Here is a 17,052-nt window from a genome sequence, read left to right as displayed (position 1 = left end):
GTCCCCGTAAGACAATGTCAGGTAGGAACTAAAATGCAACACATAATTAATAAGAGGCTTAAATGTAACTCGATGTAGTGTATAAATGATTGCAATCGTTTCATCGCTGTAAATAATAATAAAATTATTATAAGACAAATATCAAAATATAAAATAAAATTTGAAATCCTAAATACTATATTAGAATTATTCTCACTGAAATATACACAGTACAGTATCACAGTATGTTGCAAAGCTTAATTAGCAACATATATGGAAAACTGAAGTCATCAAAATAATGCCATAAATATGATTATAGTAAATATAGTCACAGAGGGACAAACAGAAACATTATTCTCTGACGACAATAATCCCTGACTGTTCTCTCGTCTTGTTGCTTTGACGTTGTTCTCCACAGGATCTGTACAGAAAAGACTGTAACCTGGCTGCTCAGCTCCTCCAGTGCAACAAGTCTCTTTACAGAGCCCAGCTCTCTGAGGTGAGTCTCAGACTGACTTTTAAATGTCATTTCATCTTTTATTCAGACTCAAATCAAAGTCTGAATAACAAAATCTTCGGTTTGACCAGTTTCTTTGGTTTTATTCAGAGCTCAATATAATCCGTATCAGTTTAAGTAGAATATTTAAATCACATCCACATCCAACAAATGCTAAAACCCATTTGAGCCTCAAGCTTTTTTTCTTGACTTTACACGTTAACTCAAGAAATTTCATTCATTAGAAAAAACAATCATTTTTCAATATAGTGGGATCCAGAAATATCTGGTGGAACGGCTTTGATTTGTGGGCGAGAAGAGGTGATGTGAGTGAGGTGTTTCTCGAGCGGCACTAAGTTGGATTTTTCAGCTCATGACACGAGACGGGAGGAGAAAAAAGTGCTGTGTTACTATAACTGAAGGTCATCTCACCCTCTGTGAAGCAGAGGAGATAAGAGACGAGACTCTGCGCAGCGATGACGACTGCAGGTCACTGCAGGAAGGGCAGAGACTGAAGAATTAAGTGATTTTTTTCCAGGGGCCGAAAAACCCTCTGCTGAGTCCTGAGAGAAAAGAGAGAGACAAAGTTTTAAATTTTTTTAAAGCTGATGTTATAGAGCTTCACCAGTAAGACATATACGCAGTCATATTATAAATACAGTAATACCATATTAAATAAGTCCAAATTAAAAAATGAAAAATCTTTGTCATTTCATATTTTAATTTACACTGTAATTCCTATCCCTGTATAAAAACTTTCTGAACTAGAACATCGTCTTTTGTAAACCTGCCTGTTTGCAATGGGCTGTCTGCTTGGTGAGTGTTAAAGGTTCAGTGTGTAGAATTTAGTGACATCTAGTGGTGAAGGTGCATGTTGCAGCTGAACACCCCTAACCTCACCCTCCCCTTTCAAACATGAAAGAGAACCTGTGGCAGCCTTCAGCTGTCATAACAACTCAAAAGGTTTAGTTTGTCCACTCTGTTCTACTGTAAAAAAACAAAACATGGCGGCCTCCCTAGAGAGGACCCGCTCCGGATGTAAATATAAAGTCACAATCACAATTCTGTCCATGTAGGTTCAGAAAGACAGAAAGAGAATTATGGAATTACGAGATAGATCGTGAATAATAAACTATTCAAAGAGGTAAAACTACGATATCAGTCAAATTGCAAATATACAGCACTCCATGCCGTCGTCATGGTACCCTGCTTGTGCTTGTGAAAGGTGATTCATGTTTGTATTGATGAGTGTTGTAACACCAGTCCAGCTTGGCACCACTTTTCACTGCGTCAGCCCTGGGCCGTGTGCCTCGTCCATGTGACACGAGTAGATTTTAAAGCTGGCATGTGTCCACAAGGTAAAAGAATGCACCCCCCCCCCCCCACCCGTTTTACCCATATAGGTGAATGGAAATATCAATGCAAACTGCATTTGGTTACGTAATGCACCCCCACACACAAAGACTGCACGCACTGGCTTTGAGCGGTATAGGATCTGTTATGGAGTGAAAAACTGTTCCGCAGGCTCACTGCCAAACATAATAGAGGTCAGAGGTTATATATGCACTCAGTGTATGTCCATCGTTCCACTGCTCCTGTGGGTGGAAGCTAATCGAAAGCGTATTGATGAATGGTGCTGCAGCATTTTGAGGAGTGCGGTGGCTCTTCAGCGCCCACTGAAGTGCATTGGTCATTTGTTTTGCTGCAAAACAAGCACAGAAGGGGTGTATATAAAACAACTAGGCGCGGGTTTCTGAATGCCACGTAAAAGCTAATTGTGATCTTGTTCAAAACAAATGAATAAATGTGTGGACAGTAATGAAGTGCCTTTTAGTTTGGTCCAAGTTGCGATAGAACTGTTGAAAAATGCATTTGTATATTCTCTGAGGTGTTTGTCTTTTCTCTATCGACTAAGTTATAATTAACTCTCCTCTCGTTGCCAATTAGGAACAAGCGACTAGATCCCTGTTGATGATGTGCTGCAGTAGGCTTAATGCTTGTTGCTATGGAGAGGCACAGATAGCGGATGTAGGTTTTTTTTTTGGGGAGAAATGCTCAGAATAGAACAATGTCTTTCTTTCTTTCAAGGAGGGCGACTCAGTTCTCCTGCATTCTCACTTAAATTATATTTCTCTGTTCTTGAGGCTCTTATCACTGAAAATGATCCGTTCATTTTTTCCCCCCACCGTGTTCACAAACACACATGCTGTGGTTATATAAATCACCCGCTGTACTATATGACATACTGACACACATAGTGCAGAAACTACAAGTACAAACTACAAGATAAAAATACACATATCAAGAAGAATACTATAATGAGAGCAACAGATATCTTTCTATTCATATGCACCCATCGGGTATAGATGAAGTGCACAGTTCTTCAGATAAAGGAGACTTATAATGTTCATATTCAGGTTCATAGTTTTAATGTGGGCTATTAGTTGAAAAGGTTTACATACTCTAATGTTCAGGAAACTCTTTCCTCAGACTGTCCATTGCTACAGCTCCTCTTTTCAGCCTCTGCCTGAAACAATTGATTTTAGCTCCTGTCTCTTTAAGGCCCTCCTTCCTGATAAATGCTCTGATTGGTCGTCCGGCCCACTCTGTTGGGATTGGTCAACCGCTTCCAGTGCATGTAGGAAATGACGGCATCTGCTCTCACTTTACCTTACTTTTTTAGGGGTCTTGCCAGACTTGCCACTATGTGTGCAACCCTTTAAATATGTATTTCCCCTGCCCTTCTCTTTTCTCTGACATTCCAGCTGCCTGCTGATTTTCAGGAGCGACTGACCATGCACATGGAGGATTCTCCTCTCTGTCACACCTATCCGGACACCGTCCCAGCCTCCCTCATTGCCAAAGTACTTGAGAAGCCAGACGAGGCCTGCAGCAGCAGCCAGGCCTCCCGTTCCCCAAGCCCCCAAACCCAGGAACAAGCTTTTATTTTGGAGAGCTTGGGCCCAGGAGGGCGTCTGGGGCTCCGTGCTGCCTACAAATCTGACCTGTACGCCAGCGACACAGCCCTGTACTGCCCTGATGACCGGCATCGTGAGCGGAGGCCCAGCATGGATCTCCACGGTCAGAGGAAGCTGCTGTATGGGCCCCAAAACTCCACCGACAGCAACCCAGAGGAGGGATCAGTTGGGTTGAGGGCCGGTTTCTCCCAGGAGCACTTTGCTAAGTTCCAAGCCACACTGCGTGCAGGGTCGAGCTCCTACTCCAGCTTCAGTGGTGGGGGATCTGAGGACAAAGGCAATGGTGCTCCCAGCAGTGTAGCTTCCTCCCCTCGCCATCATTCCCTCTACATGGAGTGGAGAGATGCAGGGGACTATGAGAGAAAGAGTGACTCATCCTGGGAGAGAGACAGTCCAAGAGGCTTCGCCAACGCTCATCCCTTCCAGCAGACAGAGCTGAGCCACCACCAGAACGGCAGCTCGCCGGTCTACAGCCGCACCATGTCCTCCTGTTTCAGTGAGCCCTATGAGCCACTCCCTCCCTCCTCGTCCCCAAGTGTTGCCTACGGAGACAGTCGTCGAGGCAGTACATTAGCTCCAGAGGAGGACGAGCTGATTGGTCGATGGAGACAACTTAGTGTGGAGGACTTAAGTGCCCACGCCTACCGCAGCCCAGGCCGGGCTTCACCTTACAGCTTCTCGGAGCAGCACTTCTCTGTGCGGCCCGCTAAGATTCGCCTTGGGCCGCTCTACAGCAGCTTCCAGGAAGGGGCTGACTTTTATCATCAAGGAGCGGGCGCCATGGACCCTGCATGGGTGGCCACCAGCCCCAGCCCTGAATGCAGCCCAGGGGTGCGGCAGGCACACAGCCAAGCCCACCTGTACCGAAGCGAGGACAGCCAGGAGTCAGAGCACAGCCTCTACCACTCAGGGAGCTCCAAAGACAGGGAGGGCAACGTGGCAGCTGGTGGCCAGGGCACGGATTACGTTGACCCCAGCCCCAACAGCTCCACTGAGTCTCTCCACCAGAGGTCCATGGAGATGGCCGCAGAGCTGCAGCACTACCAAGTAGAGATGCACAGCCTGCCAGCACAGGTGGGCCAGTCGCCACCACCGGCTCCACCCCCTCCTCCTCCATACAACCAAAAATTTGGCTCGCTGGGACTTTCCAGGAAGGACAGTCTGACCAAGGCCCAGCTTTATGGAACTCTTCTGAACTGATGGACTTTTCCCATCAGGTTCCTTTTTTGACAGGGTTCTAGACACAAGGCCCTGGTGTGCACCTTCTGTCAGAGCAGAACCACTTTGGAAGAAAATGGTTTGAATAAAAACCAGGAGTTAAATAACCCAGCACCAAGAACCTGTTACTACTGCTGGTTATTTAAAAGCTTGTGGATCGCAACAGTTAACACCACGACTATCCAGACCAAGTATAGTGACATAGTCATGTGAGGAGATGGAATTGGGCTGACTTGAGAAGTGGAGCTCAAGCAGCACTTACATTTGTATTGTACTGTATTTAAATTTACACCTGTATAAATATATACTTGTAACTACAAATTGAGTGATATATTTTGTATGTGGCTGTTAGCAAGAGATACTGTACATCCAAAAACAATCCAACAAATCTTGATAAACCTGGAACTTGTACATGAATTAAAAAAACTGCCAATTCTATATTTGAAAACTCAGAGGTATATTAAGTGAGAATTGACTTATAGATTAGCTTAGGTCATTATTTTTAAATTGACTGAAACGGCATTGGCCTTGTGAGGATTTAAACGTGAGTGTTAAACTTAAGAGAACAAATGAATCACTAAAATGAACAATACATTTAGTTTTCCTGTTGATTGAATTTGACAGTATTGATGAGTGTTATATTGTTATTGATGGAACGTATTGAGATCTGTCTGAACAGTCGGTATTACGTTATTTCTGCTTCTATATTTCACAGAAAGGTTTTCTTATTCCCCCATTCTACCTCAGATTTGGATGCCCACAACCCCCCCCCCATTAAGCCACTGTAAGTTTGTTTCTTTGACGACAATGCATGTTTATATATTTTGGTTGTTTTATTCACCTATTAAAGCACAAACTACACATATGAGCTCGGAGCCTTCCTTTCATGTTCTCGTTCAGCCGTGTGGGGATTTGAAATGTGAGAGCGCAAGCAAGAGACATCGTGTTCAAGCGTTGTCTGTGATCAGTTGTTTTTGGGATAATGACTCGTCTGCTCAGCGTAAAGTCGAGAGACTGAACTGAGAGACAGACCCTTCATCACTCAAACTCTCACATTGCTGCAGCCATGTGGTGCGTGCCTGCTGAGTCACTGTATGAAGCCCTGCTTTATTACAATTTTGAATTTAGATGTAGGTTAGTGGAGGATTTGTTTTTGCCATGATCAGCAAACTTAAAACAGAGAGAAAACTGATTTGTGTTTCCCAGAGAGGCATCCAATTAACATCAATTGACTTCAGATGAGACAATTGAAGATTTTTATGGTGGGAAATGCAATTTTTTGACTTTTAAATTGATTTATTGTGAAAATAATCAGTGGATTGATCAATAATGAAAATAACGGTCGATTGTTTTTACTCCACTCTGTATTCAACATCCTTTACAAGCTGTGGTTTTATTATCATATATAGGACATTGAGTCATCGCTGGAATTTTCTTGTATTTATTCTTGTATATCAGAATTTCACATGATAAATTATTGCTTCATCTCCATTCACTTCTCTCGTCCTTGATGGGTTAAGAGAGGATGTAAATATGAGAATGAATCCATCCACAGGAGGGAGCCACACTTCAGCTTCAGCAGCAGCATGTCGAGGATCTGCCTTCTCAACCTTTATTGTTCCAGCTGAGGCATATGAGCAAGGTTTTATCCAGGTGAAAAGTAAGACACTAACTCGGGTCCACTCTTTAGAAGGTCATCAGCCATCAGTTTTACAGGCTCATTTTTTACTCTCATCATCTCTCTGCACCACACTCTAAGCACACTTTAGCAAATATACTTAATTTACACACTTATTACAAGATGACACAATGTCAGGCCATTAATTATGTTATCCCAAAGGTAGCAACTGGTCTTTACACAAGCCATCTCTCCGCGTACAGTCAATGTGAAGCTGCTGGGGATTAATTATCTTGTCCGAGAACGCATGAGTCCCCCTGAGGAACCATCAGCAGAGCAGGGCTGTGCTTAGTCAGTGAGTCCAACCATCCTGCTGCTTACGTCCCACAGTTTCTTGGCTGCCTGGTCATCTGTAGCTTTGGCCATCAGCTCCTCCTCCTCGCAGTTAGCGAAACACTTCCCCGACACTCCCTCCACCTCTGGGGAGCAGGTCAGATAGAGGGGAGTCTGGGCCCCCTCCAGTGGACTCTTGAAAAAGATCAGTGAAGCGAGGTAGAAGAGCGGCTTTGCCAGGAAAGGGATTTGAACGTGCCTGCCGAGCCTGGTCCTTACGATGCCCGGGGTGAGAGCGTTCACGGTGACCCCCGTGCCCTCCAGCCGACGAGCCAGTTCGAGTGTAAACAGCAGGTTGGCCAACTTGCTCTGGCTGTAGCAGAAAGACTTGTTGTAGTCACTCTCGCTGTTCAGGTCGTCGAAGTTGATGTGGCCGTACTTGTAGAGCTTCGAGGAAACCACGACGATGCGGCTGGGAGCTGACGTCTTCAGGAGGTCCAGCAGGAGGTGGGTGAGCAGGAAGTGACCCAGGTGATTCACACCGAGCTGCATCTCGAAACCATCCTCTGTCGTCATGTAGGGACACTGGTACAGTCCTGCGTTGTTGACGAGCACGTCAATCTTGGACTCTTCCTAATGGGTCAGAGACATTTCAGACTTAATACCAGACTCAAGGAAGGAATAAGGTTTTTTATTAGAAATTTTAATTGTCTGTTGAGCCACTTGTAACAACAACATACTTTTAATATATCTTATATATACTGCAGTCCTTTACCCTGAACCTGCATTAATCAAAGCCCTGATTCATTATCTGAAAAGTCTTTTGGTGTTCACACTGAGACACCCAGTGGTTGTGGGAGGTAAATGTTGGCTCACGGGAAAGAAATGGTGATATGGTAAAATAATAAAAAATGCAGTATTTCACAGATATATCCCAAAGGAAAAAAACACTGCTGATCTTTTATGACTGACATTGCTTATAGAGTTGTAACAATGTGGAAGAAGTCTGAAACATAAATTATGTCACAAATCAAAAAGTCTGATTAAAAAGAGCCACGATAGGTAGAGTGAGATCAATTATACAATGAATGCACAATATTTCAATTAATCTTTTACTTGTTTTGAGCTTTTAACTTATCGCTCTTAGTGTTTCTGACATTACCTATCTCCTTGTTTCTTCTTTCCCTCTATTTTCCTCCTTAATAAGTGTTTTATGCACCAAAAACTAAAGAAAATAAATCTCTTGTATGTTGTAAAACTGACTCGACCTTGACTCAGGAGCAAATGTTTTTAAGATATAATAATCTGATATATATTGTTATGATGATTATTATATTTTGGACATGTTTTCCAGCTCTAAAATAAAGTATTTGTCAGAAATCAGATTTTTTTCATCCTGGCTGAATTAGAGAACTTTTAAAGTCATTTCTAAAGCAGAACAGAACATTAATGAATAAACTGATGGAGAAACTAACTCCTCCACCATCACACTCACCTGAGAAATCTCCTCACAAAACCTCCGGACTGACCCAAGAGAAGCGAGGTCCAGGTGTTTGACAACCACCTCCCCCTGCTCCGCCCCAGCCTTCCTCCGGATGTCCCGGGCCGCTTCCTCCGCGCTCCCCCGGTCCCGACAGGCCATTATGACCCGGGCCTGGAGCTTCAGCAGCTCCGCGGACAGGGCCCTCCCGATCCCGCTGTTAGCCCCGGTCACGATGACCGTCTTCCCCCGCATCGTACCGGCCGCATACCGGAGCAGCTTGCCGGCTTTTTTCGCTGGAAACAAGCGGCGCATGAGGACGAGGACCCCGCCGCCGACAACAGCGGCGATCAGCACCGCGGCGGACATGGAAGCGGGAACCGGAGACAGGTCAGCGGGGACGAGGTGGGAGTTACGGTGTGTTATGTATCCAAGTTACAAAATGACCCCGGAAGTAATTACTACACCAATCACAACACACACATATCAGCGTCACACTAAATATTGTGGGTATTGCACTTAATAACTAATAACACTGTGATGCTAATAATGATGACAATAACAATGAGTATTACAATAATAATATAATTTAGTTAGTAGTGAAGCAGCAATGTCAGCATGGCTAATAAGAGCAAGCTAACCAAGCTAGCTGCGTTAGCTTGTTTTCAGATGCTCTAAAACTACTTCCGGGGTATTTTTTTTAGCAACCGAACCACTTCACACAATACACTAATTTTAGCACCACACCTGTTTAACAACATTAATAAACACAGAAGACGTAATAATTTAGTTTATTTATAAAAGAGCAGACTATCGGCTGTGCTCGGCTTTGTGTAGATATCCATAATTAATGATAGATCATTTTCACCAGTCTTTTACGATCTCCTTGTAAGTTACTTGTCTGTCTGTCTGTCTGTCTATATGGATAAAACAAGCTATTATAAAATAGTTGCTAATTAATTATGTATTCATCCACTAATTGAATAATTATTAATTAATTAAGCACAGTAATTGTTGCATAGCAGTAGTAGCAGTAGGCTACCAGTATGAGGGGTGTGAGGGGCTATAATTTTCCAAAAGGCAATTTTTGCAGTAAAATAGTTTGTGCTTTTCGTCCCAGTCTGACATAATCACCAATTTTGTTGTATTAAATCGTAACATTACAGTTCTGAAACATACTTCGCGAAATTGTTTATATAATTACACAGTATCATATATTTGAGCAGTTTCTACAACATACTCTTTTCAGCCTGTCTGTCGTTTGTGAATGAACTAGTGCAGTTATACACATGCTGCTCTGCTAGTGCTGATCTGACTCATAAATATTCATAATTTATCAGCCTTCACTCTCTCATGGTCCGCTGCCACGAAACAGATTGAACTCATAAAGGTCTCAGGGGCTGTTGACAAGTTGCTTCACTTCCTCTTTGCCTGCTGTTTCTCCAGTTGGGTAATTCTCTTCGTTTTTGTCGGGGTTTGCTGTATTTCCTGTTCCTTGATGGCTGAGATACAGAGTTAGAAGGGAAACGCGATGTACTGCAGGACACAGTGTGTTTTAACAGCAACTTAAAAACACTGTTATCGAATGCCTCCGGATATCTGACTCCTCTAAATGTGTATTTGAAGGGGAATTTCTTCCAGCTGTGGTAACAGGACAAAATGATGTATCCCTTCCAAGTGACCTTTATTCTGGCTTTAATCCTCTTCACTTTAAAAGGTGAGAAATACTTATTAACTTATTAATATCTTAATTTGTCTTGTCGGAGGTGAGGTATGATGTTTAAATGCAGATGCAGGACCTGACTTGTCAAATGCTGCTATTAGAGCTCTGAAAAATGCTTCTTTTGTTTTGGTTTCATAACATAGTGGTTGACATGGGAGTAGTTTTTAAAATTCCTAAACATCTACTCTTCCCAGGTTACAGCTCTTATTCAACAACATATTTAAAACAACCACAATTGGTAGTTTTTAGTATTTTGAGAAATATTACAAGAATTCTCAAATGTGTAGCTTGTCTTGTTCGTATGCAAGTGAACTGTTAAAAGACTTTTGAGGATACATTAATGTAGTACTTTTTGTTATTCTATTTACTGGTCGGGCTGTAACGTTCACAAAGCACTTTATAATATGTTTCTGTAACAGTCAAAGTATTTCGAGTCATATTAGTCCAGTGAAGAGATTCAGTCCCTGAGTCTGTAATATCTTAAGAAAAGCTGCAAATGTTTTTAAATGCATTTAAAGTTGAACATTTTGTTTCCAGAAAATCTGTTTATCTCTGTGACTGGAATATAACAATGAAGTAGTGTTGGAGTGGCTGATGTGTGGAGCCCACATTTCTGCTCTGACTGAAACAAGATATTTCTCTAATGGGCTCTTCATACCATCTGAGCTATAATAAAATATCTCGTGGCACTAATGTACTCTAAATGAAAGTGTACTCTTCCTGTGCCGCTGCTTCAAATGGAAGTCTAAGTCTGTTTAAAATCCTCAATCATGTAGATTTGGATGTTTTACTGCATGTGAGGAGGAAAACCACAGCACATCCCTGGAACTCCCCAGTGTCCGCCTCCTCAGACTCTTTATCACTGCAATTATAAACAAGTCAGTATAAAGAGTTGACTGAATCCAGAGGCTGACAATCAGATTAAACAGTAATTTCAAACAAGCTGCTTTCAGGAATACACTCAACTCAACTCAACTTCAATTTTCCTGAAGGTGCTGTGTGTGAGAACGCAAATATCTGAGTCAGTTTCTTTGGACATTTTCTGGAATGTGTGCTGTAAACAATTAGTCCAGACTGGACAAACTTAACACCTTTTGAAGCTACAACAGGTTATTTTTCATGTTTGTAAGGAGTGGGTGAGGTGAGGGATGTTCAGCTGCAACATGCAATTTCAACATTAGATATCACAAAATTCTACACACTGTACCTTTAAAACCTTAAAGAACTACATATTTTATAGCTGCTTTGTCTTTTGGTAGCTTCTGTCATCTTTCTGTTAGCTTGGCTGAATTCTTTGCACAGATATCTTCTCATATAACTCTTGGCAAGAAGACATTTATTTCACAAGATGTCAAAGTGTCCGTTAATGTAACGGCTTGCATCATTAGCACTAGAGTTTCCTTTGCATTTTGAAGTGTTGAATAACGCTGTCACTTCCTGCAGGCCAGCACATGAACAGCTGTACTGTTACCCCGAAAGATCTGTACATTGAGCTGGGATCCGACACTGTGGTAGATTGCAAGACGTCATGTGTCAGTGGCAAAATCTTCTGGACTCTGAACAACAAACGCATCGACGAGCGTCTGTCAAAAACCATCAACACCTCACTCACCATCCTGTCACTGACCAACTTCACCCAACAGAGAGCTATGCTGCAGTGCCACAGTGCAAATACTGAGCAAGTCCTTGGCGGCACCTTCATCAGCACCTACAGTACGGAACATTTTATATTGTTTCATTTAGATGACATATATCTATATATATATATTTATCATGCAATCCTTTTCTCTTTCCACAGCAAAACCCAGCAAAATATCATGCAAGTTGCATTATAAAACTCTATCCGAGGGTGTACCACAACTGTTCACGTGCAACTGGCAGCATAAGATTAATTATTCACAAGGAATAAATTACACTGTTTTGTGAGTAGCTTCGTGTTTCTTTTGTTTGTGGAAGAATTATTGTGGTAACATTTATATTTTCTTAGTGATTTATCTGCTTAACTTAAAACATTCTGTATATGTTTCAGTGTCTCTTCATCAAGTGATTCCATGAGTGAAATGTGCAGCTCGCATAAAACCAGGTGCACCTCCACAAATATATCTGGTAAAATATACCTGACCAGTTACTTCAATGTTACTGTGAGAGCTACAACTAATGCTTGGAAAACTTACTCCGACCCTCAGGAATTTTATCCCTATTCCATATGTAAGTATCAAGAAGTACATTTAGTAATTTCTCAATTATTTCTATGCTCATTTCTGTATTTGAATGTGCTGCTATGATTATGTTCCCCCAGTGGAAATTGTCCCTCCGAAGATAAACGTATCCGTCAAGTCTGCTAATAATGTGTCGATTCAGTGGAAACGCTCCGCTGCCAGGAGTAGGGAAGACATAAACTGTGAAGTCAAATACACTGAGGTATTTATATATATATATATATATATATTTATATATATAGGTATAATATAATGATGGCATTAAGAAATACTCTGAAGTTTTTTTAATATGAAAAATAAAAATCTACTCTGGCTTGGTTTGTTGATAATTTAGTGAAATCACATTTTCAAAATGTGATAGTAGCTGGTAGCTGGTTATCAAATACTTCTGGTGGCTAACAGATGCTACCTCTGTTTGCCTTTTCTCTTCCAGACTGTCGGTAACAAAACTCCAGAGGTAAGAGACATTTCTCCCTGACACCTCAAAGGGAATTAATTTGAACCATTTTCTCTAACTGATATCCTTTCCTTTTTTCTACAAGGTGCTCAGTCATATTTTAAAGCCAGGAGAAAATGGGAATGTATCTAAGAAGCTAAACATCTGCACAAAATACAATGTTTCAGTCCGCTGTGCTTTGAAAAGCGCCCCCTGGAGCGAGTGGAGCCCAGAGAAGGAGGTTCTGACTGAACTTAATAGTAAGAAGAAATGTTTGCTCAAAACACTTTATGAAATGTGGACCTGTGTTTATTCAGCCATTCTAATAAAAGGGGATCATTTCCTTTCCTTGTTTGTTGGTTTGTATGTTTGTTTTTAAGCAAGATTACACAAAACAAATTAACAGATTTCTACTAAACTTGGTGGAAAATAAGTATAGTTCTATCATTAATTATTTGCATCTGTTGAAGTTTTTGGTTTCAGTTCGAGGTGTGAACAGTGGTCGTGTTGTGTAGTGTTTTTCCTTGTATGTGTATTCCAGTGTGACCGTTTGATCATTTGTTCACAGAGAGTGATGTCAAGCTGCACCTGTGGAGGACAGTAACCAAACCAGATACAAATGGAATCAGAAAAGTTCATGCCATGTGGATGGTAAGGAGCTCTCTTAATGTTTGCTTTGTTTCGCTTATTTTAAAATTCACTTCCTTTTTTATAACCCACATTTTCCAAAAAAAAAAAAAAACGAGTTCCTTGCATCACTGTGTTTTTCAAACTGTCTCTACAGCCGATTCCCGCAACATGTGATGGGACATTTACCTACGCAGTCAGACAGATTCCCTACAAGCAACACACAACTGGGGTCAATTACACGGAGACTTTATGCAGCAATTCAACTTGTAATGTTGAAGTGAATGAAGACGAACACAGAATAAATCTCAGAGTGTTCAATCATGAAACTCTGTTTGCCGAGGACTCTGTTTACGTTCCAGCCACTGCAGGGAGTGAGTCTTAATGTTACAGATTTTCCTTTTTAGCAATTTATTGATTTACTTGTTTACAGTGTATTTGGCCTCATGCTGATGTTCGTGATGTGGCATCAATCAGTTTCTTTTCTCTTTGCAGGCCTCCGTCACGTTACTGAAATCCAGACTTCAGCTGTAGACGGTGTTGTCCTGGTCAGCTGGACGCCTCCTGTTCAGCCAGTCAGAGGTTACATGATCGACTGGACCCATGATGGAAAACAATATTACTGGAATGAGAGCAAATACACTAACACGTCGCTGTTTGGTGAGTGAACAGACCTGAAATGTAAGATGAATGTCAGATAGATGATATATGGATGGATGTGTAATAACCCATGACTGACTTAGGAGCTATGACTTAACTTGGCTGACCACAAGATCAATTAGCGTCTCATCTTTCATCATTCAAGTGTTGCAAATAATGGATACACTGCTCGGGAAAAAGCTGCTCTGTAATGCATTTGCTCGTAAAATTTCATCATTGAAAGAGGTTTTGAGAAATGTGACTCACTTCTCACAGAGATGACTCACCACATTTAGTGGTAGACAGTTTGTTCTTTATGCAGAATCCTATTTGCGAGTCACTCTCAGCTGTTGATCATGATTTTTCACATGGTTTTTAAAGCATAGAATAAGTAATTAAAGCCAAACTATAGTTATCTCTTCTTAAATGATAAGAACTACCTAAAAGGATAGAAATAATCTTTGGGAAAAATTTACTTGATGTTTACTTTGCCTTTTTAGTTTAATTCATTTCGCGCATTTACTAACACAAGCTGTTTTCAGGCATGAACTCAGGAGACTCTTGGGTTCGGACTTTATTGGAAGTTTATCTTTCACACATGAACAACACAGCAGGAGATTCTCCACTCATACGTGTTCACAACAGCACAGAAATGTCTGTCAGTGTATTCTACATGAACGGTACCCGACTCACTCACTCTGAATCCTGCGCATGATCTCCTTCTGATTCAGACATTGATTCTCCAGAGCTTTCACTCAGGACTGGTAATGGTTTGCTGCTTGGCACTGTGTCCAAAGATCGTAAACTAATATCAAATATCATCACCCAGGTTGTCTGTGTTAATAAAAGTACAATATGCTGCTGTCTATCCTTTATTAGATTCTCAAGAGTCTTCCCTTTCTTTCAGACCTCCTTGATAAGAAGCAATACAACATCACAGTAACTCCCCTCTTTGATGACAAGACGGGTCATGGCTCACAAGCCGTTCAGATCTGCTCTAGAATAGGAGGTACAACACTCTTAATGCTTTATAATGACTTTAAAAAAGTTGAACCACAGTCTAAATGTGAAAACATGTACTCCACAGATCCAGCGAACATTACTATCGACAGTGTTCGAGCTAACGACAGAAGTGCCACTGTGAGCTGGATCACAAAGTCGCAGGAGGAATGCAGTGGGGCTGTAATCAACTACACTGTCTTCTGCAGCACTCAGGAAGGACCAACGCTCAGTAAGGCCAGCCCAGACTTGTATCAAGAGATTTATTTCCTCTGATAATTCTATTCATGATATTTCTGTGATGGTTTTCTCCTAGATGTAACTGTAGATAGCACAAAGCGGGATGTATTTCTCAAAGATCTGAATCCAAACACCCAATATAGCATCTACGTCGAGGCCACAGCTTCCACTGGAACTTCTAAAAGCAGAGAGAGTCTTTTTAAAACCAAAACATTTGGTAAGTATTACTTTGAAAGGGCTGAGGGCATTTCTGGTTTTCAGAGGAAATCTTTTTTTGGTTTTATGCGTACACCTGCAGCCATTACGAATTTGCATATTTCCCTAGCCACCCCGGGATGATGGATTAAAACATTAGAAAGTTTAGAGCTGCACACGCCAAGGCTCATACATTTTGCTGTGACACCAACACAACTGAGATTTGAACATGCTCTCGCTGCACCATCTGATACTTCTGTCCTGTTCTGATGTAGAGGGAGAGTTTCTTTCTCTCTCGCATTTCTTTAAGGAGACACGTTTAGTGTTTTTTCTATTACAGATCCGAGGATGATCAAAGTGCTCAGTGTCTCTGGAAGCATCGTCATAATTCTTCTGTTATCTCTTGGAATATGCTGCACAATTCAGTAAGTTTCAAACTTTTGGTGTCTGTCATGATTTAAGAAAGGTTGATTTCAAATTCAAACAATGAACCAAAGGACATTTTCATGTAAGCAAATTGAAAAAAAGCACAAATTTACACATTAACACTTAAGATTGTGGCCATGAAATCTTAAAACTTTTTTTTAGATGGAAGAAATTCAAGGAGAAGCCAGTGCCGGATCCAGGACACAGCTCTCTGGCGTTGTGGCTGTTACCAGATCATCAAAAGGTGAAGAGTGAAATGGGAATAATGACTTTATTATTATTCTGTATACTAGGTTTTATCTCCTGAGAATGGTACAACAACAAATCACTTAATGTCTCTTTGGTCTTTTCTTTTGCATGAATGTTATGTCCGCAGGGAATGTGCCTCTTCCAGGCTTTCAGTAATCCGTCTGAAAGCTTCTGCGACAGGGTTTATACAGAGGAAATGCAGAAAAAGCCAGCCCGTCCGTCAGCTAGAGGCCATAACCCAGCCTTTGATGAAGCTGAGGAATATTACATTCCAACCGCAGCTCGTACACCAAACCTACAAATTGATAAACCAGATGAACATGTTGAGACACACCTGTGCTTGTCTGAAGAATCCACAGAGTTACTGTCAATGAGGAACAAGCCTGGCAGCCCCTATCGGAGTCAGAGTTCTGTGGAAAAACCTGATCAGAGGACAGATAAACTAAGTATGCGTTTTCCAGTAAAACAGCCAGAAAAGAAACCATTGATGACTGTTTATGTCACTTTGAACATGTTGAAAGAAGGGCCGTTGAGAGAAACAGAATCAAACTCCAAGATCCAGGAATGTATCAGATCTGAATAAAGATTTCCTAATTCATGTTTCCACAGTGGGTGTTGCTTGGTACTGTGACCAATTATCGTAAACTAATATAAAACTTCATCACCCAGGTTCTCTGTGTAAATAAAAGTACAATATGCTGCTGTCTATCCTTTGTGAATACAAATGTGTCATATATATAATTAAACAATGTGTATATTTACCTGATGTAAAAAATATTGTGACAACTGTATGTGCCATTAGTAACAGTTTTTTATGTGGATCTATGTGGACCAAATATTCTGCACTGCAAACTATATTCTTTATTTTGTTGTACAATTTATATTATAGTGCATGATAACCCCCACCAGTGTGTTCCATCAGTAAGCAAATGTTAATATAGGAACTGATATGTTGTTGTTAACCCCATAATTTTATCAATGTATATAATAAAAATAAGATTTCCTGTCAAACATTCAGAAATTCCTAAATGTTTCAGACTTTGTTAAACACCACAGGGCAGTGACAGTCTTATTTTATTTGATGCTATACACACTCAAAATAAAAATCTGTGTACAATTTCATGTTTAAATTGTGTATGGGCAGTGATAGTGAAATTATGGTGAAGTACTTGAATTTCAAAGTGATGAAGGTTTTAG

The 17,052-nt window shown here is 41.1% G+C and overlaps 3 protein-coding genes across 17 annotated transcripts in view; 2 read left to right on the top strand and 1 right to left on the bottom strand.

Annotated features, from left to right (window-relative positions):
• The window catches only part of LOC109635997 (brain-enriched guanylate kinase-associated protein), a 24,412-nt gene extending 18,876 nt beyond the window's left edge, over nt 1–5,536 (top strand). For all 6 annotated transcript variants that reach the window (XM_069515234.1, XM_069515236.1, XM_069515239.1 and 3 more), the window contains 2 exons: nt 398–478; nt 3,241–5,536. In XM_069515234.1, coding sequence (XP_069371335.1) covers nt 398–478; nt 3,241–4,653 — 1,494 coding nt within the window. In that variant the 3' untranslated portion in view covers nt 4,654–5,536. The remainder of the gene's footprint in view (nt 1–397; nt 479–3,240) is intronic.
• A 560-nt stretch (nt 5,537–6,096) lies between these two features.
• On the bottom strand, nt 6,097–8,471 carry rdh14b (retinol dehydrogenase 14b). The gene is made up of 2 exons (XM_020097668.2): nt 8,118–8,471; nt 6,097–7,255 (listed from the first exon to the last, which is right to left on the bottom strand). Exons 1-2 carry the CDS (start codon nt 8,469–8,471, stop codon nt 6,638–6,640), a joined length of 972 nt encoding a protein of 323 aa, XP_019953227.1. The 3' UTR covers nt 6,097–6,637.
• On the top strand, nt 8,351–16,876 carry LOC109636112 (interleukin-6 receptor subunit beta). 10 transcript variants are annotated; one of them, XM_069515241.1, is made up of 18 exons: nt 8,351–8,492; nt 9,729–9,819; nt 11,269–11,538; nt 11,624–11,747; nt 11,855–12,033; nt 12,125–12,246; nt 12,478–12,501; nt 12,587–12,740; nt 13,049–13,131; nt 13,265–13,481; nt 13,603–13,767; nt 14,289–14,426; nt 14,654–14,755; nt 14,834–14,977; nt 15,062–15,202; nt 15,521–15,605; nt 15,769–15,850; nt 15,983–16,876. In XM_069515241.1, exons 2-18 carry the CDS (start codon nt 9,762–9,764, stop codon nt 16,436–16,438), a joined length of 2,544 nt encoding a protein of 847 aa, XP_069371342.1. In that variant the 5' UTR covers nt 8,351–8,492; nt 9,729–9,761; the 3' UTR covers nt 16,439–16,876. The 10 variants fall into 10 exon arrangements, with proteins under 10 accessions (XP_069371342.1, XP_019953224.2, XP_069371349.1 ...); XM_069515242.1 differs by having other exon boundaries at nt 8,393–8,507; XM_069515244.1 differs by lacking the exon at nt 8,351–8,492 and adding an exon at nt 9,521–9,547.
• The last annotated feature ends 176 nt before the right edge of the window (nt 16,877–17,052 follow it).

The sequence above is a fragment of the Paralichthys olivaceus genome, chromosome 19, assembly GCF_024713975.1.
Source record: "Paralichthys olivaceus isolate ysfri-2021 chromosome 19, ASM2471397v2, whole genome shotgun sequence".
Lineage (NCBI taxonomy): Eukaryota > Metazoa > Chordata > Actinopteri > Pleuronectiformes > Paralichthyidae > Paralichthys > Paralichthys olivaceus.
The sequence above is the reverse complement of the archived record's forward strand: the minus strand, read 5'-3'. Positions and strand labels throughout refer to the sequence as shown.

What these genes read in the sequence shown, in the direction of transcription:
- rdh14b (XM_020097668.2), bottom strand. Translation starts at nt 8,471, where the DNA reads ATGTCCGCCGCGGTGCTGATCGCCGCTGTTGTCGGCGGCGGGGTCCTC. An exon ending in TTTGTGAGGAGATTTCTCAG is followed by an intron (nt 7,256 to 8,117) that starts GTGAGTGTGATG and finishes CTGACCCATTAG; the next exon opens with GAAGAGTCCAAGATTGACGT.
- LOC109636112 (XM_069515241.1), top strand. Translation starts at nt 9,762, where the DNA reads ATGATGTATCCCTTCCAAGTGACCTTTATTCTGGCTTTAATCCTCTTC. An exon ending in CAGTGTATTCTACATGAACG is followed by an intron (nt 14,427 to 14,653) that starts GTACCCGACTCA and finishes CCTTTCTTTCAG; the next exon opens with ACCTCCTTGATAAGAAGCAA. An exon ending in TGTTACCAGATCATCAAAAG is followed by an intron (nt 15,851 to 15,982) that starts GTGAAGAGTGAA and finishes TTATGTCCGCAG; the next exon opens with GGAATGTGCCTCTTCCAGGC.